Raw genomic sequence first — 24,917 nt, 5'->3', positions numbered from 1 at the left:
GTCTTTTTTCGATGGTAGAAGGACCATGAGTAAGCAATAAGTTTTCAGCAGGGCAGCAGGGAGATTTTATGATTATCGAATACATAAATTGTTTGCTTTAAGTTATGAGACGGAAAGGATTTAGCAAAAGTTTTGCTTTCTGCAGAGAATACTTTATTTTAAATTAAAATACTTACAGCCTTTCTTCAATTTAATAATTCAATATCAAAAGCCTTTTCCAAAAGGATTATTTTTGTGTTAGATTTGGTAAGGTTTGGAAAGTGATTTAAAATTGAGATATTGTTTAGTTTTATAAAGCAAACAACAAAACATAAATTAATGATTCCTGCTAACATTCCTGTTAGACTGCCTTTAAAATAAAAAAATTTGAAAAAAATTTGTCAACTAATATTCATACTATTTTAAACAAGAGAAAGCAATATGTTTACAAATAATTTACTACTGGAAAAAACTAAACATTATTAAGTTTCGCTTTCTTGGCCTCATATTAACACCGTTTTTCGTATTAGATTTTTTATTGCTCCAGCAAGTAAAATGCATGCATTGGCTTAATCTCGAAACAGTTTCATATGCCTTGGTATGAATGAAGCAATTTATTCCACCCCAAACAACACATGGCACACCATAAACGAACGTCGACCCATTGACATTAGGCTGTCCTGCACTGAACCGCACCAGCAGAGAAGATGGAAAATGGAAAATATGGTTTTGAATTGCAGATCACACGGACACACACACTCACCCACCGGTCATTCTATATTCATTTAATCGAAAATTATTGTCACAATGGTTTTAAAGCATTACTAGCGGGCTGTCTGTGCCTGTGGAGCACCCATCGTGCACTATCCTTGCCGTCGTCCGTAGTTAGCTTCTCCATCATACCGTTTTCCATCCCCGAGGGAGACACAGATTAAGAGAGAGAAAAGGAAAACCACAAAGCAGAGCTCATGCCGACGGTCGGTGTTCGGCAAAAACCTTCGGACTTGTGAAAGTAACCACACGGCAGATTCTCAGCACTGGAGCGGATTTGAGAATACCGGGCAACCCACACCTACACCACCTACTACCACTTTCGCCGCACCCGTTTTAGTCCACCTGCGCGGTTTTTCTAGCTTGACCCGAAACCCGAGTGCACCATCCATCGATGGCTTCTTGCAAGGACCGGGCTGAAGTGTTTTCCCGGCAACCGTATGCTACTCGATTTCGATTCCGCAAAACCTCAATCATCATGGGCAGGAAAATGGGATGGTGTTACCAAACCGAACGATCACACCCACACGCATACACATACACACCGACATGGACACATCCCCTCCCATTGTCTGGCGGTGGACGGATGGAGCAGAAAGAGTTGCTTTGCATGTGGATCGAATTGCATACATGTCGGCGCTGTCCGGCCAACCCGACCGACATGCAAAATCGAAGCTGAGATCTTCCTGGGTCCTCCGCATGGCCATGTAGTTTGGGTGAAAATTATGTACCGGGGGGAGCAGGCCAGGGTTTCGAAATGTGGTGAGCGGGATTATTAAGCTTTATTGATTATGTAGATTGTAGTTGACGGCTGTCTTTCAGCTTTGGTTTGGCCGCCGGGGGTTTTGGAACGGGGTGCCGCATGGTTGATGTAAAATGCAATTCCTGTCGAGTTGAGTTATGCGTCTTTTCATCGATGAGCTTTCGACGGAATTGAACTCAATATTTCCAGCAGACAGAGTAAGGGCGATTATGAAAGCACAAGACTTTGCTCGGAAAAAGATCGGCCCAAGCGGTCTGTGCGAGTGCAGCAAAAGCAATCATAAGTTTAATCCGTTCCAGGCAACCATTAGCGGGGTCCGTTCCATCCCGGTGCAGATTAAAACCGGCAGCAATGGTGCAATCGAAACCCGACGCTTCGGTACGGCTGTACACATTACGCAGAAATAATATGTTTCCTTGCAAGGAAACGATGGACCGCTTCGAGGGACTTTTTTCGTTGCTGCTTCCCACGTTCCCACGAATCCTTAAGCACTTCGAACGATTTCTCGAAGAGCTCCGGGTGAAAGGTATATGTGTACGAAAAAGCTGTAAGCATCATTTAGCAAAATGGTGGAAATTACTCGGAAAACTTTTACCCCCGACCAATCGTTCCACGATCCTTCCTGGGTGCACCGGGCATCAGCAGCAGTAGTAGTCGTAGCACCAGAAGTTGTTGTAAAATTTATCAACTAGAAGGTAATTAATAGGAACAACATTTCAACACCAGTGGCTGGAAGCGGCAGCTGGTTTTGCCTGGAGGTGCACACACATACACATCCCGACTGACGTGACCGGATGGTCCTTGACCCTCCCCCCCTTTTGCTCACGCCTTCACGGTACATTCTCCGCTGCAAGTCATCGAGCGCGTGTTTGATCGAGAAGCAGGTTCAACTTCAACTTTTGTAGACGCACCCCGCACCAAGCGTTCCGAACGGTTTATGGGTTTCATAAACATTCTGCATTTTCAGTCCGTATTTCCAGTGGTGCAGCAAACGCTAACCCAATACTCGCATCGGTTGGAGGAAAATCGGTGGAAAACAAAACTGCAAACTCACATACTTGAACGTGTCAGTTGCAGAAGACGCTTTTGTACACTTCTTTTCGCTTCCCTGCCATTCCCCCCCTAGATCCATTCCCCGCAAAGGAATGTTGCCATCCATGAAACAATTAACTTTGCGAAACAAATAGAGCTAAACAGTCCCATTCCCGGGGAGCCCATCCTCGAACCCTATTCCCACCGTTTCAAGGGAAGTAAACGACTGAAGCAAGTCAAGATTCGTTTATGCATCGGGAAGGCTTCTTTCTTCTGCACAATTATTTGCATAAACTCACAACTCACCAGTGTGGATCGGGCGAGTGTGGCGAGCAAGTGTGGTGGGCAAATCTATCGTTTCTGTTCCAGCAACACTCACCACGAAGACCATTATAAGAAAACCATTAGCAAAAAGATTCCACTCGAATGGCACCACCGAAACCGAAGGAAAGAAAAATTAAACGTTTCTCCGTAACGTCCCTTCAGAGCCATTCAGCGTTCCAATGATTCAAACAACATTTTCCCAGCATATGCTGCTTTTTGCTGCAATTTTCTCGACCAACAATCATCAGCTCTCCAACAAATGCACACACACACAGATTCTTGATCTTATTTGCTGATGAGAGAAATAAAGGTTTTGCCACTCAAGGAGGGCACAAAAACAAACCCGGAACGTGATATGTTTGCACATAGTTCAAGGAAAAGCTCGCCGGGCGGGGGCACGCTCTGCTGCTGGTGTAGCTTTTCAAATTGCACACAATCGAAAGTATTTAATGCGAACACAAATACCTGTGTTCCACCCGCTGGCAATGTCCGGTTTCCTCAAAAAAGCACTCGAAACGTAACTCCTCCGAGGCAAAGTGTTTGAACATTTGTGAAGCTTTATTTGCTCGTTTCGATGAGCAGAGAACAGCTTCACACTAGCAAAGTGGAGCTACTTCTGCTTTCTGTTGATCAAAGGCCAGTTTCGTTTAGTCAAACACACCCACACACACACACACACACACACACACATAAAGACAGCCATACACAAACACACACGTATAAACTGGTGGCATTCGAGCTGGATTTGAATTATTGCTACTTTGAGCCTATCCATCCCATACTCTCGCCTGGCATGCTATTCGGCAGCCTTCAGGAGGAACGTTGCTTTCTTACACGGCACGTAGCATACTTGAAAGCATGCTAACCTTCAAGAAATGGAATGGAAGTATTTCAATCGATTCCAACAGCTTCGTTTCGTGGAATGAGACATGAATAAGTGGAATGAGACATGAAACTGGCGATGTTTTCATGGAGAAAATTTTCTCGTTATTGTTTCCGACTGCGACCGAAATCGATTAAGATACTTTACTCAAAAAGGCATGCCACCTTTTGTGTTTGGCAGGTAAATGGTCACATTTCTCCTCCTTCTTCTGCTTTGAAAAAGCACTCTATTCAGCTTGGACCGTTAAAGTGGATGCTTTAAGGAGTAATGTTTCATGCTGTCTTGCTGTTGATTTACTCACCTTTGCCAAATCCGTGTATATCGATGCGAAAATTATCGGCACCTTTCTGGCCGTCCACTAGCTGACCGAGTCCGTGCACTAGCCGATCACCTTCACCTTCACCGTCGTAGGTACGATCGGAGAGGTCAACCTCGGCACCACGTATCACACCTTTCGGGATGCTGTACGAGATGAGACCCTCTGAAACAGAAAAAGGAAATTTGAAATAAACTTCAGCTCACTGCTTTTATGGCGACTGAATTATGAGGCACGAAATGGGGGAAGTATGAAGCAACAATTTGGTTATTCGATTTTTAATTATGTGTTAAAATTTGTTTCATTAGAGTTCAATCTGTTCATCAGTGTTTTTCATGTCTAGAATATTTGTTTGTCTTATCAATTTTCAAATAAATATTGTTTACTCTTTAAAGTCAATTTTATGTATAAATCGTTCGTGTTCTTGTGGTTCACTTCCACAACAGTTTGGACTGTATGTTTTTTCAACAAAGAAAAAAAATCTATGTGTTCCACACCGCCGAACGTCGATGAGGAGAAAAGTTATACTACACGATAGTGAAACACCCCGCTCATTGAAGGACAAACTGGCACCAATCGACTACGCTATATTATCAACTTTTCTTGATGACTTTATTGAAGGAAAATTACAAACAAATACCGTAATGGGGAACTTGCTCTTATACCCTAATCGAGTGGGAACAGCAATCATCTCTGGGCAGATAGATGCAGAGGTGTGGAAGAAGAGAAAGGAAAAGCGCCAATCTAATTTGCCACTGCAATAAGCCTGGTTCGTGGTGCGTTCGAAGGTATCCCGGATATCGGCTGTAACAGACAGTGGGAAGACAATTTCCAGCACCGTACTGACGGTAAAGTTCGTGGAAAGTATGGTTTTGCACCGAAGGTCCCGTGGTGTATGAGTGTCTTCACGAGTGAGATCCGAGCTGTCCCATCGATCCCAGGAGTCATTATCAACTTTTATTGTGTTTTCTCGACCAGCGACAATTTTCTCCCGGTGGACAGCTGGCTCAACGGTGGACGTGAAAGCTCGGACGCTGGCTTACGGTGCATTCAGCCGGGTTTGGCGTGATCGCGCTAGTCGGGGTCATCGGAAGGGAACATACAACGTTGCCTATTTTCGCTGTTGCAAGCGACGAGAATTGTAATTTTGCCATTAGAGCCAGACACGCACGCCATCAGCGCTTCTGTCAGTTGTGCTCTTCACAACAACATATAGTGGGTGTCCCCCACACGGAACCCGATAACTACCGTCCCATTTGTGAGGGTAGAAGATTGAGCATCAAAATACGGAAAAAGGGAAAAGAACAATGTCCACCACGTAGGTGACAAATGCCTCGCAGTGCTGACGGACCGGCGGATGCCCTCGAGGGACACTACACCCGAGATTAGTTTTGAAATGACATACGGCGAGAAGAACCGTCGGCAGTAAATAACACACCAACGCAAGACAATCGGTGTAAGGACACGGGAGGAGTTTGCATGATTGAAAGCTCCTCAGCCGGCGCGACAGCTCACACTTCGGTTGAGGTTTGAAATTGCTCCACAGCTACTAATAATCCTCGTTGTGCACCGTGTGAATTGGACAAAGGTGTCGACTAGGAACGGTCCCAACAGAATCGTCGGTGAAGTCTGACATCACTCCGATTTTTAATGTGGTCCTTGAGGATGGATATTATTTTTGACATTTTGAAAAAATATAATGCAGTTTAGATTCCAAGGACTAGAATGGGTAATTTTTTTTTAATTTGAAAGATTTCATTAAATGTTGCATACTTAATTTAATGTCCAAATCTTCTTTTATTACAATCATATAAATTATTCACGATATTATTATATGAGTCTATTACACAACATTATTTCCAAGAAGATCAAAGGGAATTCTCCCCTAAAACATTCAAGTCTTAAATGAAATGCAGTATCATTTAACTTCTTTGATGTTGTAAAGAAAGCAAGGCGACCCTCGATTAAGTTCTCCATATCAAAAGCAAAGCAAGAGAACAAATCTTCTCCTCTCGATCTTACGGAATACTCCAAGATAAAATACTTCAAAAAAGGGAGCAAATTTAATTACATCTTCTTTGTACCAGTCCGTAGCACTAACGGCGCAGTAAGGATGCCCAAGACCCCAGTGATTTTAAATTATTTGTATTATCAGATATCACAACTATCTTGAGATGAAGCAGACTTGAACGTTTTTTTATACAAAGATTCGAACCGGTGCTCACCAGCAGTATTAAAATTGTTTGTCAATAAGGAAGTCATTCGTTAGGCACCAAACTAAACCCGATTTCCTACTTTCTTCTCCCACGGCCAATGAGGTGTGAACGAGAAATGACTCCGATAGACGTTGAAACCAAACCTAACATCAAAGCGTATGAAATGTAATAAGTAAACGGCTGCTTGCATCGTGCACCATAAGCCGCAGGAGAAACTCTTAATAAAGTTGTCAACAGTAAGCAGGTTTCGTTTGAGCTCACCGACAACATCAGAAAGTGGCGCCAATCGTAAGTCTGGAAAAGTATTTAATTGCTTCGGTGGAAATCAGGCGGCAAATATTACTGCTGCATTATGGCCGCACACTTCTGCTGCGATATGGGTCTCGGATCACCCATCACCCAATCAACAAATCGAGTTCCATCAATCGTTGAATTAAACAGAACGAAAACATTGAAATAAAAACGCAAAGGATAGATACCGTAAATGGATTATCGCACGAATATGTTTATGGCCGGTTGCCTTCTGTAATTTTGTACGAGATTCTCGTTGCGTGCATTAATCGGTCTGGTGAGGCACACGTGAGATTGGGTGCATGAATAAGGCATGTGAAGTTGGTATAGGTATCCTAAAACGTTAATGTCAATTGCGTGCAATCATTAGTATTATTTCGTTAATGCACTGGCCATCATTAGGGGTTGGTGGTAATTATTGATTTGGCTCTCTCTCTCGTATAGAGTTCCCCCGTTACTAAATAATGCGCCTTATGGTAGACCTATTGACATGCCAGTGGTGAAGTTAGGGCTATCACAGCAACGGAGAGCTATTAATGGTTACTATTAGTTCGATTCACGATCGCTAAGGTGATGCATGCCAATCCATTAGGAACAGTGTGTGGGCGATGGACCGGTTAGTTGTCGCATTAAGAGAATCAATACGAGGTAATTTAGTAAGAAATGGTGCTTCAATGATTGTTACTACCAAAGAAATTCTCGTGTTATGAAGATGTTTCTTCGACGCAGCAGATACATGACGTCGTCTAAGGCAAAGCTCAAGAATGCTGGCCTTAACTGGAAACGACGAATATATAGAAAATAACGAGAATATAGAAACGATGCTCATGAGAAATCTGATACTTTGCAAAGCTAGCAAAGAACCAATGCGAATAGTTTTAGTTTATTGTGAAAAGCTATTAATATTTAAGGAGGAACTAACACCTTTTTCATAAACAAACAAAGTTATACAAATTTCTGAGCACTTTTTGTGCAATTTAATTTAAAGTCGTCCGTATGGGATGAGATGAAAAATAAATTATAAATACTTCTCAGTTATACCATTCTGTGCACTCACCAATCTTAGTAAAATATATCAAATTAAAGCCTTCAATTTAATAATTTAAAAATCTCGTTTTTATTTTACGAAAATATTAAATCGCTCGTTGCAAAGCATATGCGAATGCGCACACACGTACCTCTTTTAACGATCATCTTAAGTTACTTTAATCAAGCGTTAGAAGCACTTTTTACGACCGGCAATCAAAAGACATTTGCATCGTAACGTAGGAAAACTATTTACCCACCAAGCATTCGCCCGTCATATCGATCTGCTGACCGGGCCATTGACAGCGAAACAATTTATTAAAGCTTTCAGACTCAAATCTCCTCCTACTCTGGCAGCTTCACTCTCCCGCTGGCATCATTAAAATAATTATCAACCGCAGTCCAGACCAACCGAACCGAACGCCAGAGCCAGGAAGCAAATCAAATAAGAAAATCAATTCGCAATCGTAAAAAAAACCATCCCTGGATGGTCCCACCACCGCTGCAGCAGACAGACAGCATTTTTCCTTCGCTTGACAGCTGCACCATCTGTGCGCAATGCACGCCGCCACTTGTCTGCGATGGCCAATTAGACCGAAATGGTCGTTAGTCGATGTGGATGCGGACCAAGCGGACGAAAGAACTCCAGTCCCGGCCCGCTGAAGCGCAACACAATAAAAATGCACCGTCATCCGGGGGTTCTGGTGTTGATGTTGGTGGTGCCAGATTGCTGTAACGGGGTAGTAAAAGTGATGAAAACGAAAAGAATTGCTGGAAGAAAAAAACAATCCTCCAAAAGCGGCTCCTAGAGCATGGGAGGCCGATTAAACGGAACGATTCGATGGTCGCTTCAAATTAGTTGCGAGTGCGATATTAAACAGATTATTAATTGGAGTAATGTGCGTTGCGGGCGCCAGTGCGTTTGTGTGCAACTGGTACGATCTGGAGCTTGTTGAGAGTGATACAAAAAAAAAAAGTTCTAAAGAAAAGTCCACACACCAAACCATACGCAGAACCGTATGGATTTTTTTATGAGATCGTTTTTTGTATGGAAAAAATCTCCAAAACAACAGCGTGTCCTCCACAACGAGATCAGCCAAGAGGAGGCACAACCAAAGAAACGTACACACTTTGACGTCGTGTAAACAAACACTCCCAATAGCGAACATGCCCGCCACCTTCGCTTCGATCTCGGGTTGGAAGAGACCCAAATTTCGAAGTGGTATGTTTTCCCAGCATGAGAAAATCTGTTCCCGAATCGGGGCGCGGGCGATAGTGGAACATACTTGTGTCGGTGGAGGTTTTGTTTTCTACACGCCTTCTACTCAAACATGTTTTGTCTTGCTGGAGAGCTACTGTTGTGGGGTGTCGTGGGGTGTTTGTTTGGGATATCCTCTCAAATTCCATATGATCTATCTTTTTTTTTTCATGTGTATACGCTGGAGAAAATGATAGCAAGTGTGCGGGTGTGTGTGTGATTTGTCGAGGGTGTTTTAAAAGTATTGTTTTATGCTTGTTGTGCGACTTCCAACCCGAAGAAAAGGAAAGAAAGACATAATTTTTTTTTGAATGCTGCGTAAAGGGAACCGATTACGAATGATCGACCCATGCGTAATAAATCACATATGAAAACATAAAATTTACGGTGCCTCGATACTAGTTTCGGGGGGTTTTTTTTATCTGTTAAGCCAATCCAGCTCAAATGGAAAAAGGGGGTCGAGAGCGATGGAAAAGATTGAGAGCATATTCTAGTAATTGGGTGCCATTAATCAAACGCACAGTATGGTGGAGGCATTGTTGCTTTTACTGCTTGGCTCGGCTCATGAATAATGTTGTGTTGTAGATGTGTGATTATAGTGTGATTGTTAATCTGTAAACAATTGGATGACAAAGACGAGTTACTAAATTTCTTTTTAATATTTGCTCATTGACAAAGCTCATTCATATTTAGGTGATCCGATGGGGAATAATATCTCAGAATAATATTCTGCCAAATAATTTTTAAAAGTAATTCATTTCTTGACTTTTTTGTTCGGATTAAATTAAATTCTCTGAGTTGTCTAACAGGAGTGAGCCTAAAATGGACCATTTACGAATTTGCAAGAGCTAATGGTCTTGTCCTATGATTCCAAGTCCCCATTACATGTTTGGAAGAGTGGGTGATTTTAGATAGAACAGTAATAAAACGTATTGTTCGGATTGTTTGTTCTGCCAAAATCGGCGATTGTTTTACACAAGTTCGTTGTTCTAACAATTTTTTGTTTTGTTTCAGTCCCGAAACGACAAAAAGTCGACAACAACCAAAACATCACTATAGACAAACCGGAATCGATCAACCATCATACGCAATAGCCACAACAATGGTACCGGACCAACCACAACTACACCCATCTGAACAACCAACCTGCATCAATCAAACTAGGACTGGACAACAACCTCGAACTATGCACCCATTCACAACCGAGTATGCCCGGAAATGCCTTACCATAATGCTCATACAATTTAGTCATCACAGGCGGTATTGACAATACGGCACTTATCAATCTTAAATGTATGGATAAATAGATTAACCTCTTTATAGTTTGTCAAATTAATTAACAAATATGGTTTTAGAATCGGGGCCAGTTTCAGTTGCTCAGAAACATATTTTTTACAGCAGTTTTCAACATAATATTTTTCGTTTTAGCTTAAACAGAAGCAATTTTTCTGCATTTGCTGCTCTTTGTTGATTTTGGAGTAACGAGTTTGTACATAAAACAACCTTTCGATTCCTGCTACTGTTCCTGATCGTACCAATCAATGGCAATATTTTCAATTATTTGCTTAAAATTCACAACGAGTCTATTAAAAAGTCATTTCGGGAAGTATGGCGACGATGAAAAAATCTTCGGATACCGCTAGACGATACATTTTTGCAAGAACAAAGATTAGCTAATTGAACTCGACATAAATAAACTGAAACACACCAAAAATGAGCATTCCGTGATGGCAGACAACAAAGATACATCAATATCGATCCAACTCGGCAACCGTAGGCTAACATTGTGGCTAATAATAAACCCATCGCTCAATCAGAAATAAAAATGGAAGAAAAAATATTGCATGCCGAGAGATTTTTATACCGAAGAGTTCAGGTGAACAAATTTAGATTTGTGGCATTAACAAATGCGTTTCAAAAAAAGGAAATTAAAATAACTAAAACTCTCGCACCAACCGTTTATATACGGAAAAATTTATAACTGTCAAAAAAACATAGAAAAAGTAGATTTTCAAAATCGCATACCCTTTGAAGGCCAGATTCCATGGAGGTCACCTTCAATAATGTTTGTTCAATGTCGTCCCATTCACCCAGCCCAACTAGCATGATTATAGTGCAGAATATTCTTCCACCAAACCGATGAACCCTTTCACCGCACATTTCGATTGCTGTTCGTTATTTTTCAGCATTTATTTGTGCTGTACGCCATAGGCCAAACAAAAACCACAGCCAGACTGCCAGACGACACCAGTGTTCCACCGGCAGCCAGACAGAGTAATATGTTCCACTATTCCATCGCTCATTCTCGTTTCACCTGCACTGTATTGTCTGTGGCGGGAGCAAAAATCAAATTTGCATTTGATGCGGTTTCGCAGATTGTGTCTGAATAATGCGATACTCATCTGGATGGATGGAGGAGTGATTTAGGCTTGGTTGGTAACAATTGAAACCACCAGCATGCACAGAAAAGAGCACGCAGCTCAGTGACGTTCAATAAATGAATTTGCATATTATAGTCTCAAATGAGGGAGATGTTTTCCGTTTGCTTCATTCTCCTTTGTAAAGGAGTCTCCTGTTTTGCATTCAATTTGCTTCTCACTTTGTGCAAATACATCTCTTTCACCGTTTCCGCTAGCGTTCTTTTCCGGAGCTTAAAAGTGTTTACAGTCGATTCGTTGGAAGCGATATCCTTTCCTTATCCTTATCGCACTCCTTTCCCTTTCCAGCACAACCACCATCACCAGACGTTGTGTCGGTGAACGTAATTTGTTTAATGCAATTTTAAATAAATTACCAATCATTTTTTTATACCACTTCTGCCACCCGCTGGTGGGAATACTAACATTTTTCCTTCGCGTTTTTCTTTTTCGTATTCCATGTTCAAAGTTTTCCATTTCGCCCCACTCTATAAATTGTCCTAATGGGGTCACCATCGATGGGATTCGGTGCCGACGCCCGGCAGAAGACGATGGCCCTTGTCTAAGGGGTGATCGCCAACCCCGTGAGGTATGGGGGTTGACCAAGCCTTTCGACGTAAAATGATGGATGGATGGATGGAGATGTTGATGGGTAATTTATTATCCTATCCGGGGAGTCGGGAAATGCTGGCGTTCTTCATCGGTCGGCAAACGGGCCCAGAATGGTTGTCCAGAACGCAAAGTGACTGCGTTTTTTTTATATATTTTATATTGCCCTCGGAGTCGAGAGTTTGTGCTGTTCATTCCGTGCTTCAAAGCTTTGACAACAACGATGCAGTGTAGCAATGACGTGCAAAGGGTGGTGAATGCTGGGTTTGGGAGGACCCTGAACGGAAATATTTTAATGACTAATTTACAACCCATCAGGAACGACTTGAGACAGAAAAGGGCGTTTACTGGCTCGTCCGCAATAGCGCGAGCACATCATCCTTTCGCAACAGATAGAGCCAATCAACTGGTAGCGGCTTTAAGGTTTGGAGCGGTTCTGGTGGTTGTTTGTCACCGGAGAAGTTATGACCCTGCAATTCGCACTATGAATGACAAATTGAATCATTGACAAATCGTTCCAAATATCATTTGGAACAAGCTTTTACCATCAACGCACAGTGTTGATTGGGCTAAAAATTAATTAAATTTTAAACGAAAACTGAACATCTTTTGGGTTGTTCATTGCAAGCAGTTGGATGCACCGAAGCTGCATAGGTGCACTGTTCGGTGCATTGAACAGCTTTCACTGTCTTGATCGGTTTTGATTGTTGCTTGATTACCAAAACCCATAGCAAATAACAATCAACGTCTTGGAAATTGATTGAAGGTATGAATCGCAACTAATGAACCGTGGTAAAGATGGTAAGCTGCAGATTGGTGGGAAGGTTCGAGAGCTTTGACAGACACGAAAGGACTTCGTCGTCGGTTGTTTGTACAGGAGTTTTTTTTTTTAATTATTCAGATTAATTTGGAGGGTTCAGTTGAAGAAATTAGTTTGATATCTTTAGTTGATATATTGAATGTGATTTTCAACTCCATACAACCAAATATTAATCTGAATTTTATGCAACTGTTTGTATTCAAAACTCTATTATTATATTATAATTAAGAGTAAAATTAAACAATGAAAAAAAAAAAACTAAACTAGTTGATACTATTGCGACAAATAGAACGTCTTAATTGTTTGCTTTTATACAAAATGCTTCTACAAAACATTTTCCTTTCCGTCTTCGCTTAACTACCTAATTGCTTGACGAAGCTTAGTAATACCTCATAATTGAAAAAATAGTCGTCACTATTAATAATGACATCATACTTTTAAAATCAGCTGGCAGCGATGGGCTGGTGGCCGAACTGTTCAAGATGGGTCCGAAGAAGTTTTCCACCATCATGCATCGGCTGATTGTTAAGATTTGGGATCAGGAAGAACTACAGGACGAATGGAAACTGGGTGTCATACACCCGGTGTACAAAAAGGGCGATACAATGGACTGTGCTAACTTCTGGGCCATCACAGTCCTGAATGCTGCCTATAAGATCTTGCCCCGAATACTCTTCTGCAGACTGGAGCCCCTTGCTACAGATTTCGTCGGCAGCTACCAAGCTGGATTTGTTGGAAGCAAATCCACCACCGACCAAATCTTCACTCTACGGCAGATCCACCAAAAATGCCGGGAGCACCAGATCGCTACGCACCACCTGTTCATTGACTTCAAGGTGGCCTACGATACCATAGATCGGACCGAACTATGGAACACCATGCAGCAGTAGGGGTTCCCTGGGAAGCTGGTACGGCTACTAAAGGCCACTATGGACGGGGTGCAGTGCAAGGTGAGAGTTTTGAAAATACTGTCGGAATCGTTCGAATCTCATCGGGGTCTGAGGCAAGGGGACGGACTCTCCTGTCTACTGTTCAATATAGCCTTGGAAGGTGTCATACGAAGCGCGGGGCTAGACAACGATATCCGTGGCACGATTTTCGTCCGGTCTCTTCAATTTCTTGGCTTCCCGGATGACATTGACATCGTTGGCAAGACGACGGCGAAGGTGTGTGAGGCGTACACCCGACTGAAACGCGAGGCCAATAGAATTGGATTAAGCATCAATGCGATGAAGACAAAATACCTGCTTGTTGGAGGCTTTGACCGTGATAGAGCCTGACTCGGAAGCAGAGTATCAGTTGACGGCAACGATCTCGAGTGTTCTGTTACCAACGATAGTGGAGTTCTGCTACCTTGGTACGATCCTAATTTTGGACAACAACGTAAGCAGCGAAGTCCGAAGGCGCATTGTTCAGGGGAATCGTGCCTACTACGGACTCCACAAACTCCTGCGATCCAGAAGACTCCAACAACACACGAAATGCACGATTTACAGCACCTTGATACGTTCGGTAGTCCTCTACGGGTACGAGTCTTGGACTATGCTGACGGAGGACGCCAATGCACTCGTCATTTTCGAACGGCGGGTGCTAAGGACTAACTTTGGTGGAGTGTGCGAGCAGGGCGTGTGGCGAAGGAGAATGAACCACGAGCTAGCTGAGCTGTTTGGCGGTGCTGATATCCTGACGGTAGTCAAAGCCGGAAGGATTCGTTGGCTGGGGCACGTGATGAGGATGCTGGACTCATGCCCCACCAAGAAGGTGCTCGTCAACGACCCGTTCGGCACGAGGCGTAGAGGAGCACAGCGAGCTCGTTGACTGGATCAAGTGGAGTCTAATCTGTCGGAGATCGGATGCAGCCGTGGATGGAGGACTGCAGCCCTAGATTGAGTTTCCTTGAAACTGATTGGAGACCTGGCCATGTCGACACGACTTGCTCAATCCTGAGCAGGCTAAAGAAGAAGAAGAAGACCTTCAAAATGCTTAACAACGATTGACAAAAATTGATGTTTTGATAAGAGACGAGAGACAGTTGGTAATAAACATGTTAGTTATATTAAGAACCGTATGATTATACCACAAAAAGGATTTGAACTGCGATTAGGAAAAGTATATAGGGAAGCATAAGAAAAATACGAATTATGTATCATTTAGACTGCATTTCATACGGCTGATGGATTCATTAGTATCGCAACTTTTTTATGTATTGCCATTATTATTTGCAGTAGGCTTAAGCCAGAAAATCTTGAGGAATAAATAACGTATCTGTACTATTACAAAGAAAACTAACAAATAAATGTGAGAAAAGTAAGTACTGCAAAGGGTAACAATTGGGAAATCGGTTCATAAAACATTTTACTATTTTTCGGCACACTTACTTGCATTCTAATTTTCTACCATCCCCACCTTTATGCCCTTTTTTCCATTCTTCCTTGATCCACGCATCACCAGAATCAGTCATGATTGATGTACGAACAAACGAAAAACGAATGTCTGCAAATGCTTAGCGAACCGGCAACCATTGTCATTGTAGACGATTTGCGAAACACGAATCCTTGACACAAACTCGAAAGCAAATGGAAGCCATTCACTCCACTGTACAGTCTCATGTAAGGTTATTTCACCATTGAGTCGACCGAAACACAAAACACTAAAGGTGAACGACTTGTAGAAAGGATATGTTTTCCCATTCACATATTGTGCCCGTGGTACCCAAGCTTTCCCGCCATCATCACCATCAGCATGACCGTAACGTGACATCATTGTGACTGTGGCTTGTCGTTGGAAGCGTGCGCAACCAAAAACACCCCTACCGAGATGGGTTTGGTTTGGAGGGGTTTGACTTATTATTTTTTTAAACTCTTTTCCTCCTAGCAGAAAGCTCCGCAGCATTCAGTGAGGAGGACACACTTGAAGCAGAAGGATAATACGGCTCGTTAGGCGGAATTCACTTACCTTCCCACTCGCAGCCGATGATTTCGGCCCGCAGACAAACCGTCCGATCGTACTGGCTGTACGGGTAGATGCGAATTTTCGAGGCGAATATAATTGGTTGCAGTGCCTGCTCGACCTCGCTGTAGGTGTTGATGTTGCCCGAAAGGATCTGCAAACGAAACGAACAGGGCCGGCAGAGGCCCCGGTTTTTTTGAATACAATTACGTTTTGATTGGTAGGGAAGAAATATGGAAAGTACGATGCAGTGGTATGGAAACGCTTTTTTTTCTGTTGTTGTTTACGATTGTAAAGCATGAAAACTGCACTGGCATCATGTAATATTTTAGGATTAAATGCCAAATTCATTGCGTTTCTTTTTTTGTTGACGTTTCGGCGAAATTTATGTGCTCTTTTAGACTGATTTCAATGTAAACTGTTTAAGTTTTACAAAAAAAATTAATCATTTAAAGTTGATACGTATTTCTATTGTTACAAAAGTTTACATCGTTTTTCTTTAGTTTTATTTAAATTTTGATAGAAAAAATTAAGAACAATTATGGAAAATTTAAAAGAATTATGAATATACTTGTCGTCTTATTTCAGAGCTCACAAACACAAAAACAGCATTTCTTTGTGTTGCTTATGCATTGAAATCTCTGCTAGTTTTAAACCTGTTTAATATTAAATTCTATTCTTTTTAATTATTGAGAAAAAAGTCCCTGAATCTAAATCTTTTTCTCGCACAAAAAAGCAAGCATTCTTTAAGTGTGACCCAAACCAACAAAAGAAAGTGAGTGCCGTCAAAAACATCTACTAATTAAATTCAGGTAATTTGAATTTCACTCGTTAATTTATGACAAATTTGTTCAAGTTCTCTACACACTGCCAACCAAATCTCCGACAATCCCCAACAGAGGGACAGATGTTTTCTTTGTGCCTTTGTGCAACGAAGCAAATCCCGAACTGAAGTGAAAGAAAAACTCCTTATACCCCGGGAAAACGAATGCGCAAAAGCGAATAAAATGGTACGCCCTAGGCCTAAAGGACAATTTTCCTATCCCGGTGACTTTCTGTGTGTATGTTTTTGTTTTCCAAGTTTCTATTCATTAACTGCCGTCTCCATTATTCCCGTGGCGGAGTTTAGCTTTTTTTCTTCTTTTAAAGTGGTTATGCGTTTGCCCATGTACCGGTTTCCCGAATGTTTTCGGCTCGGTGAGCTTTGTCGGCTGGGGCTGGTTTCACTTTCTGTCACACTTCTTTGTTTTGTGTTTTGTGCTGCTGCAAACACCTGTTTGATGATTGTTTGTGGAAGTTTTAATGTTTTTCTTTTATCACAAACAATAACCCGTGTTGCTTTCTATATAGATTCTACATTAATTACTGTTAGTTCAGCAGGAGCAGAAATTCTTTCACTGCTCACAAAGGCGTGGTAGTATTTGAATTAAGTTTGAGTTACTGTTTGAGCCTAACAAAACATTGAATGTTTCTGTTTTCGAAAAGCATTAACTAGTTAAGCTTTACCGAGAAACACTTTGAATTAAAAGCTAATGTTTTCAAGTTGTTTTAGGAAACTGTATAGTACTTCTGTACAAGCTACTTGTACAGAAAATGATGCAAAATCGTGACAAAGACAAGGAAAAAATACAAAAGAAAAACAAAAATTAAATCTATATCTAAATATAAATTTAAAAAAACTTCTTTCCAAGATAAAAAGATTTAAAAGATTTTTATAAGATTTAAAAAAATGTAATTAAAGTATTTACGTTTAAATACGTATTAAAAAGTTTAAGATACACTTTTTAATCAACGCCTTTTAATCAACCTAGCTCACACTACAAAATTCAACCGAAAGCTCTTTAAAGCATTGCTTTAGTAGATTTTTATTTCACCATAATCAGGTCACGGCTTTGAAGTGGTTGCTTTCAAGTCTGTTCTATTCCACATCTTAAAAGGCTTACAAAGATGCAACCATGAAGAATGCAAACCATAGATACCGCTGCACATTTATTCGGAGTGTGGAGAAAACATTTAAAAAAAATCTCATACAGCGTGGTTGTGGATTTAAACGAGACCGTGTACCGAGACCATTCAAACTGATGAAAATGTACGATATGGAAATAATTTCAAAACCGTGTACGTCCGTGTACAAAAGTAAAGCTTTTGAAAAGCTTCAATGCATGGAAAAAGTTTTAATTTGCGCCACGGGTTTTTCCACGAACACACTTACCTCATTGTCGCGTGTATTTTTCCACCGTTTCCACTTTGTGAAACCGGGTCGCCAGTACTCGAGTGCGTACGCTTCTGTGTATTCACGGCCCTGACCCTTGCCGAACCGGCCTTGCGTTTTGATTGCAGTGACGACGTGCATTTTCAGCAGATCAATCTGCAGATACTCCTTCAGTCCGCGGGACACCATGTGCTTCGGGCACCAGGCGCCTCCATTGTTGTCCACTTTTAATCTGTAACATGAAACGGAAAGCAAAGAAACAAGTTCGGTTAACCATTTGGGTGAAAATTTAATGTAAAAGAGGTTGAAACTGTGTTTTTGTCCGTTATAAAATTCCGAAGCAATGTTATATGGGTAAAAATAAAGTTTTAAATATTCACCAACCATTCACCTTTTACTTTTAATTTAATTTTTATTTTGTTAGAAACTCACTGTATTGCACAGTGTTCAACCAGTCATTAACCTTAATTGTACATTTCCATTGTCAAGTAAAGCGAATGAAACTCATCTCATCTTTAAACCATTTGTCAAGATTAGCGAAAAAACAAACCAACAAACATCCATTATCGTGCCAAATTATTTTTCAAGTTCATAAAAATCTACACCATTTGACATTCAACAGGGTGAACAAATTTGAACAGCCTGTCACGACCCTACCCATGACAAACTTCTCCACTGGGTCGCTTGTGCCGACATGTCCCGCTGGCAGAACCAGAATCTTCCAAACGATCTTAATACGTAATCGAAAACAGTTTGAAAAAGTGTGTGTGTGTGTGTGTCTGTGTACCATCATCTAAAGCAATGGCAGAAATGCTATCATGTCGTCAATTTGGTGGAGTTTCCCGCTGAGCCTCTTCGGGTGGGCGGTTCCTTGGGAAAGCTGTAAGATGGCTTGGAGCAGATTTTCCTTCATGTACCACCTTTATTTTCGATTTTGTCGTTGACTCTCTGCCTCTCTTCCGGGCAATCGTCGTGATCAAATTTATCGACTTTCGGCAAAGTTCTGCTTTTCGATTCGAATCGCGCTGTTTTCCATTTCACTTTATTGTGCTCCAAATCAGCGGGCAATGACAATTCCAGGCTGTTTTGCGTTTTTTGCTTGGGACCTAAGTTCGGATTAAGGCACACCACCAGCATTGCATGATTTAGAGAAACAATCTTCGGTAACAAAAAAGAGTAGCGCGGGAAAAAAGCCATCTCACCTGCGCTATCGATTGCCGTGAGCGCATTTTGCTGTATGAAAAGCAAAAAAAAGTATGATTCGACGCAAGAAACCACAAAAGGAAAGCAAACAGTAACAATCTTTCCATACTGCTGCAGCTGATCCGTGTAAAAAGGACACGCGCGCGTTCAGCAGGAAAATTGTGGTGTTGCTTCCAGCCTTACCAACAAAGCCACCCAACCATGCATGGCTATGTGCTTTAATTCATTGAATTTATGCTTGGGACTTACAACAATAATTACTTTTCCCGCCAGAAACAAACTTGGCAACAAGTTTTCCGCCCCGTGCACGTGAAAAGCAACTCACCTGGGTGGGATGGGAGAATTGTCTCGTGGAAAATGTAAGAACTTTATTTCTTTCTCCTGTGTGAAAAGTTTAACTCCAGCTCGTTCGGCGCACTCTCGACGCGTATTATATTATTCCGAAACAAACTTCTACAAGCCGTCGACATTGCAGCTTGATTGAACGAAATGGGTAGTAAAACGAAAAAAAAAGGTGAAAACCTTGCCAGCCAGTCGTACCGGTTCATATACATGTATTTTCATCATCACCAAGCCGATACACGATATGGCAAAACACATCCGGTGAGTTGAACTCTGCATCGAAAAAGCCTCGCGGTTCATTCTCGGTGGGAAATGTTTATTGAAACCATTTTTTCCCCACTACCCGGCTTTTCCATAATGCACGGCGAGCTCGGGCCACACGCTCTCACCTGGCAGAAAATGGCAGAAACTCGGGAAAAGTGGCACCGTTGTCAAGCTCTTGGTACGGATGGCCGCGTACCGGAAAATGGAAAGCCTTTTGCTTGTGCCACCTCCTCCCCACGGAACACTCACCTCAAGCCGGAAATGATAGAAGTGAACCGACACGCCGAGAAAATGGCAAAAGTTTGCGCACAATTTATGCACGACGGCTTTTCCGACCGGAAAAGTGGTACGCAACACAAAACGTGGGCAAGCGGACGGGACAACCAAAAATCGTGACAAGTAAAAACAACACAACGTACACAAATATTGTTCACTGGGTTTTTTTTTCTCCCCCAGGCAAAACACACACACACACCTTTCGGGGGTTTTGCATGTTTGTAAAAACCACAAATTTAAAGGCGGAGAAAAATCAGCCCGGTCAGTGTGCGCTTGCCAGCTATCGAAATTTTTATGTGGCTTTTGACAACGAAATTTTTTTTCTGGTTCAAGAAGCGCAAAGAATCTTACACGGTTCGATAATTTTTCAATTATTCATACAAACTTTCACCGGTGTGGAAAGCCAGCGGCTGAGGGTTTTTTTCCCCGTCTCTCCGATACCGATATCGGATCGTAAGTAAATGTACCCTAAATCTTCGCACAACAGCTTTGTTTTTCAAAAATATACATTTTGGTTTATGGTGCAAAATAAACAAGCGCTTTTGGGATAGAGGGAAAATACGCCAAGCGAAAAGTGGGATACAATCAGCACGCTTTTCATAATTAAATGAATAAATTAGATGCTGCTAATGAGATGGCAAAGGGAAAGCTGTACTAAGAAACTTTACGAGATGTTGTAGGAAAAAAAATGCTAACAATTCAATGCAATAATGTTATAAAATCTTGTTTTCCTGGATGGTTGAAATGAACCTTTCCAAATCAGCTGCCACATGTAAGTCATGATCGGAGGCCAGGTTGTGATAGTTAGTAGTCTTTTACACACTGCCCGCGTAAATGATATTAAAGTTTCCATTACTCCACCTTAGCAGGAACATTTTACCTTAGCAGGAACATTTTGAAGGTGAACAAATGATATGACGCGTTCTGTGCGACTCAATTGCTCCTCCGAGAAATTTTCTTCACGACGAGTCAGTAGCAATTCTTTTGGACGTTCTGTAATCAAATGATGTTTCTTTCTGTTTCAAGAAGTTGCGCTAAAATCTACTTTCAGGATACTCGGGACCTATTTTTTGAAGAAATTGCCCTTATATTCATGCGTTGCGCTGATGCAACGAATTCAAAATTAATTTTGTTTTACCAGAGTCGCGTGTCATTTTTTCTGTAAGTTTCGTTACATCAAAAGAAGATATAAAAGCCCCAAAAAAGATTAGTTTTCCCATCAAAAGACATTCATTTTACAACATGACACACAAACTCCCGTTTAGAAATTTGCTTTTCCCAAACGAAATTCCAATCAAATGTCTTTTTCTTACAATTTTCTTCCCGCAAAAAAAAAATCACTCCCTTATCGTTCTCGCCCACCAGCTAATGGGTTTTCGCACTGCAGTGTCTCACTTTTCCCAAACTGGCGGCTGATTGAAACGTGCGATAAACGTCGCCGAGAATGTGTGCTTCAGTGTGGAGCGGTCCCAACACCATTTCCAAAGGCACGACCGAGAGAATTCGAACACGAATGTCAAAAACGACATAATAATGCCCGAACACGTTTGCATTGTTTAGCCATCATCAGTAGTTTGCCGAAAGGGAACGGAACGGGGTAAAGGCGATTGTTTGCCAGAAGGTGCAATCTCGGGTAACAGGGAAATTCACATTTCGTGGTTGTCTGTGAGTCGCAACTGGATCAATGCACTCACAATGTGCTGTGGTGCTATCGATATAGTGATAGTGTATATGGTGTCTCTCTCTGTTTCCTGCTGTTCTTCAAACCATTTGTTCATTTTTATGACCCACATACACACATACACACATCCACACAAACACACATAATCCCGGCGTATGGCAGCAAAGTTGCAGAATCGCGATTGCAATCTTTATATGCTGCACGGGGAGCCTTTCTTTTATGTTTTAATTTGTCGCAATTCGGTCCGGTGCGGTTTCGCCTGCGAACGTGCTTGATCAGCGATTTCGTTTATCTGTATTTCGCTTTTTTTTTGTCACTTGCCCTGATGTGCACAGTGTATGAAATTGTAATGAGACACACACACGGACGGTTAGGTTATGGTATGGAAAGGCATAAAAATGAATATGCTGCCGAATGGAGCAGAATTGTACGATGATCATCATTTTTCGTGCTATTGACAGCTTTTGGATGCTGTTTGACACGCGAAAATGTCGGATTATGGGTCGTAGAGATTAAGTATATGTATAGTGACGGTGATGCTGATGTTGATGTGAAAGCTAGCAATGGAGTGAGATGCTAGTAATGCAGCGGGGTTTTTTAAACAATTTGTGGTATCAAATTACACCAACGAAATACCAAACTATGTATAAATTTTCTTCAAAAAATTATTTGCCATGAATCTAAAAACAAAAAAAAAACAATAGAAACGATTAATTTCCTCTGACTGCGCTTACTACTGCCGCTATCCAGCCTTGTGCGCGTCATCCAATTCGATTGCCGTACTTCTACTCTTCTGGGCGAAAACATTCAGAACGGTTGTTAGCTGGGAATATAGGAAGGCGCTTCATTTCGCCGTAACGCAAAGAAAAACTGCTTCTCTGTCAACGACAACAAACCATTGAACTTCACGAACTCCCCCTGGAGCTGCACAAGAAATTTGCCGACTGGCCGAAGAACAAACAAATATGTCCTTTTCGTGCCCGTGTAGAGCGGATGTCGAAAAAGTCGCGCACCGTACCGAAAGAAGTTGTGGCAATGTGCATGGAAGAACTTTTGATTATTTTCTGATTACTTTCCTCAATAAATCAGCAAGTGAACCGTGATTTTTGCCATTACCATGGTTCGTTTGTTTAACGTTCAGGCGCGCATGGATCGTAAACTTGGTAGATGGTATGAAGTTACGGATACAAGCGTTGGTTTGATTTAAGCAGCGTGAGCGGAAAGTTTTTACAGCACAGAAGCATAATAAATGGGTCAAGAGAATTGCTTAATTCAATTGAAGGATAGGGCTAGCGTTAAGAATTTATTTACAAAAAGACCTGTCTCACCTTACTTTGCGTTGAATTAAAATAAAATAAAAAAAATTCCCAAGTCGACAAGGGACCTTGTATACCGCTAGACTTTGGAGTCGAGTAAGTAACAGAAATCCTATTCAAAGCGTCCTCATCGACCAACTGACTTAGCGATTGAAGAGACTTTGTCGTCCTAGGAACTTTATAGACTTCATTTTCATTGTTAACGTCATTCGCATCAAAAATGGCTGCCAATCCAACGCAATCTTAGAAGTACTTAAAGAGGTGTAACAGATTCCAGCTATGCTTGACAATTTTTCAGTCATCCTGAATGACTAAGCTAAGCTAAGCTGAGTAATGTTAACATTTTTTATTCATCACGAAAATATTGCAATTAATTCAGCTGAAGTCTCAAATTCAGAAATGAACAAAATACTATTCAACGCTTGAAAGTCAAAACAGTACACAATTTTCAACGATAGAAAATATGAAGAACATAAAGTGAAATCTCCAAGCTTCACGACCATTTACACACTGCTACTTAAAGTTTGAATCACAGAATCTGCCAATAAACAATTTTTATAGATCACATTTAGCCAGTTGCGGTAGCCAGTTCAGGGAACGGAAATCGATTTTCACTCGCGCGCCTTTTTCCCTTCCACGAACTAACATTCAGCACAACACTGGCTTACCATTAAAATCGGAACTTTATAGACAGTTCCCGGACCAAAGGCAAAGAGTTTGGTGTTCCAAGCAGCTCCCGGTACTCCTGGCAACACAGATGGCCGGTATGGCGATTCCGAAAATCTGTACCAAGTTAAATGAGCCCGAAATTATGACGCCAGCCAGCACCAATGAAACGGCCAAGCGACGAGGTTTTTCGGATGGGAAATTTATTCGAATCGCGTTCGAACTTTTCTCTTAATGTATTTCCCCTCTCCAAGCCAAGCGCCACTCCGTCCGTCGTGTTGGAAAAGTGTTTTTCCTCTCTTTTCCTCTGCTCTCCTAACCTGCCGCACTTCAATACGTGGCCATCTCATGATTGTTGCTTCGATCCGGATTCGATCCTACACGTAGCAGGGAAATCGATCGAGTAATATTTTTCTCCCGCGGCAAGTCACTTGCTTTTGCTGTTACCTTTCCGACGACGAAAATCCTACCGAAAAGCTGAAGAAAACAGAAGCCATACCGAAAGATCTTTGGTTGTGTGTGTGTGTGTGCGTCCGTGTTGTCGCTTTTTTCTAGCTTCTTTTGCTCTTCTCGCCGGCACTAATTCGAATCGACGAATAAAATCCCTTGCTGCGAACTGGATTAGCTTAAAGAGGGAGATTTGTATTTTCGGCGAAAACGTAGGCCCCGCCGAAAGATTCTGTTTTTCCGCGGAAGCAGCTTAGTGAAAATTCGGCAAACGGTGAGCCACAACTTGGGCTGCTGGCCTTAGTAAGGGGATTTTTTGAAAGCCCACCGGCGTACGTAGATTTATTCGCTTTCAATCTGGTTTCCCTATCGCACGGTGAAAAAGGCATACGCTGGCACAAAGAAGGAGGAAAAATAAAGGATATAACGTCCCACAGGCGGATGATTAAGAGAAACAGTATTTCGCTAATCTCTCCCTATATTTCCGTCCTGCTAAATGTCGTTTCACTACCTCGCATTTGTGCGTTTGTGTGTGGGGAGCTAATTTTAGGGGAAACTCTTTCCACCACCACAAGCCCTCACACAGAAAGATTGCCCAATGGAAGGAAGTATGCCGAATATGTCCTTGCACTCATGTAGGTGCCTTATCGGGCACCGCTAGCCGATGGTCATTTGGTTCACATCCCCGTTATTCGAACGTTACTCGGTACATGGTCTGGGCGTACGAACGACCAAAATGGTTGTCGTTTAATTTCCTTTCTCTTTGCTACGGCCTCCCATTCGGCCACCATCCGTGCCGCTGTTCCTTCGAACATGATGAATATTATAGTTCGTTGGCTGCTGGCGCTGTATAATA

At 41.8% G+C, this 24,917-nt stretch overlaps 3 protein-coding genes across 5 annotated transcripts in view; all 3 read right to left on the bottom strand.

Annotated features, from left to right (window-relative positions):
• The window catches only part of LOC126564191 (striatin-4), a 353,049-nt gene extending 352,042 nt beyond the window's left edge, over positions 1–1,007 (bottom strand). For both annotated transcript variants that reach the window (XM_050221158.1, XM_050221157.1), the window contains exon 1: positions 997–1,007. The gene's annotated coding sequence lies outside the window, so the exon portion shown is untranslated. The remainder of the gene's footprint in view (positions 1–996) is intronic.
• LOC126565465 (translocon-associated protein subunit gamma) overlaps positions 1–24,917 on the bottom strand; it is a 485,163-nt gene that overhangs the window by 374,535 nt on the left and 85,711 nt on the right. The gene's annotated exons all lie outside the window — the stretch shown is intronic.
• LOC126564039 (discoidin domain-containing receptor tyrosine kinase B) overlaps positions 1–24,917 on the bottom strand; it is a 126,687-nt gene that overhangs the window by 58,119 nt on the left and 43,651 nt on the right. For both annotated transcript variants that reach the window (XM_050220944.1, XM_050220943.1), the window contains exons 3-5: positions 17,867–18,098; positions 15,661–15,808; positions 4,054–4,233 (exon numbers count right to left, since the gene is read on the bottom strand). In XM_050220944.1, the coding sequence (XP_050076901.1) occupies positions 4,054–4,233; positions 15,661–15,808; positions 17,867–18,098 (560 nt within the window). The remainder of the gene's footprint in view (positions 1–4,053; positions 4,234–15,660; positions 15,809–17,866; positions 18,099–24,917) is intronic.

This window comes from Anopheles maculipalpis, chromosome 3RL, assembly GCF_943734695.1.
Source record: "Anopheles maculipalpis chromosome 3RL, idAnoMacuDA_375_x, whole genome shotgun sequence".
Classification (NCBI taxonomy): domain Eukaryota; kingdom Metazoa; phylum Arthropoda; class Insecta; order Diptera; family Culicidae; genus Anopheles; species Anopheles maculipalpis.
Note: the sequence above shows the minus strand (reverse complement) of the source record. Positions and strands in the feature narration are given on the sequence as shown.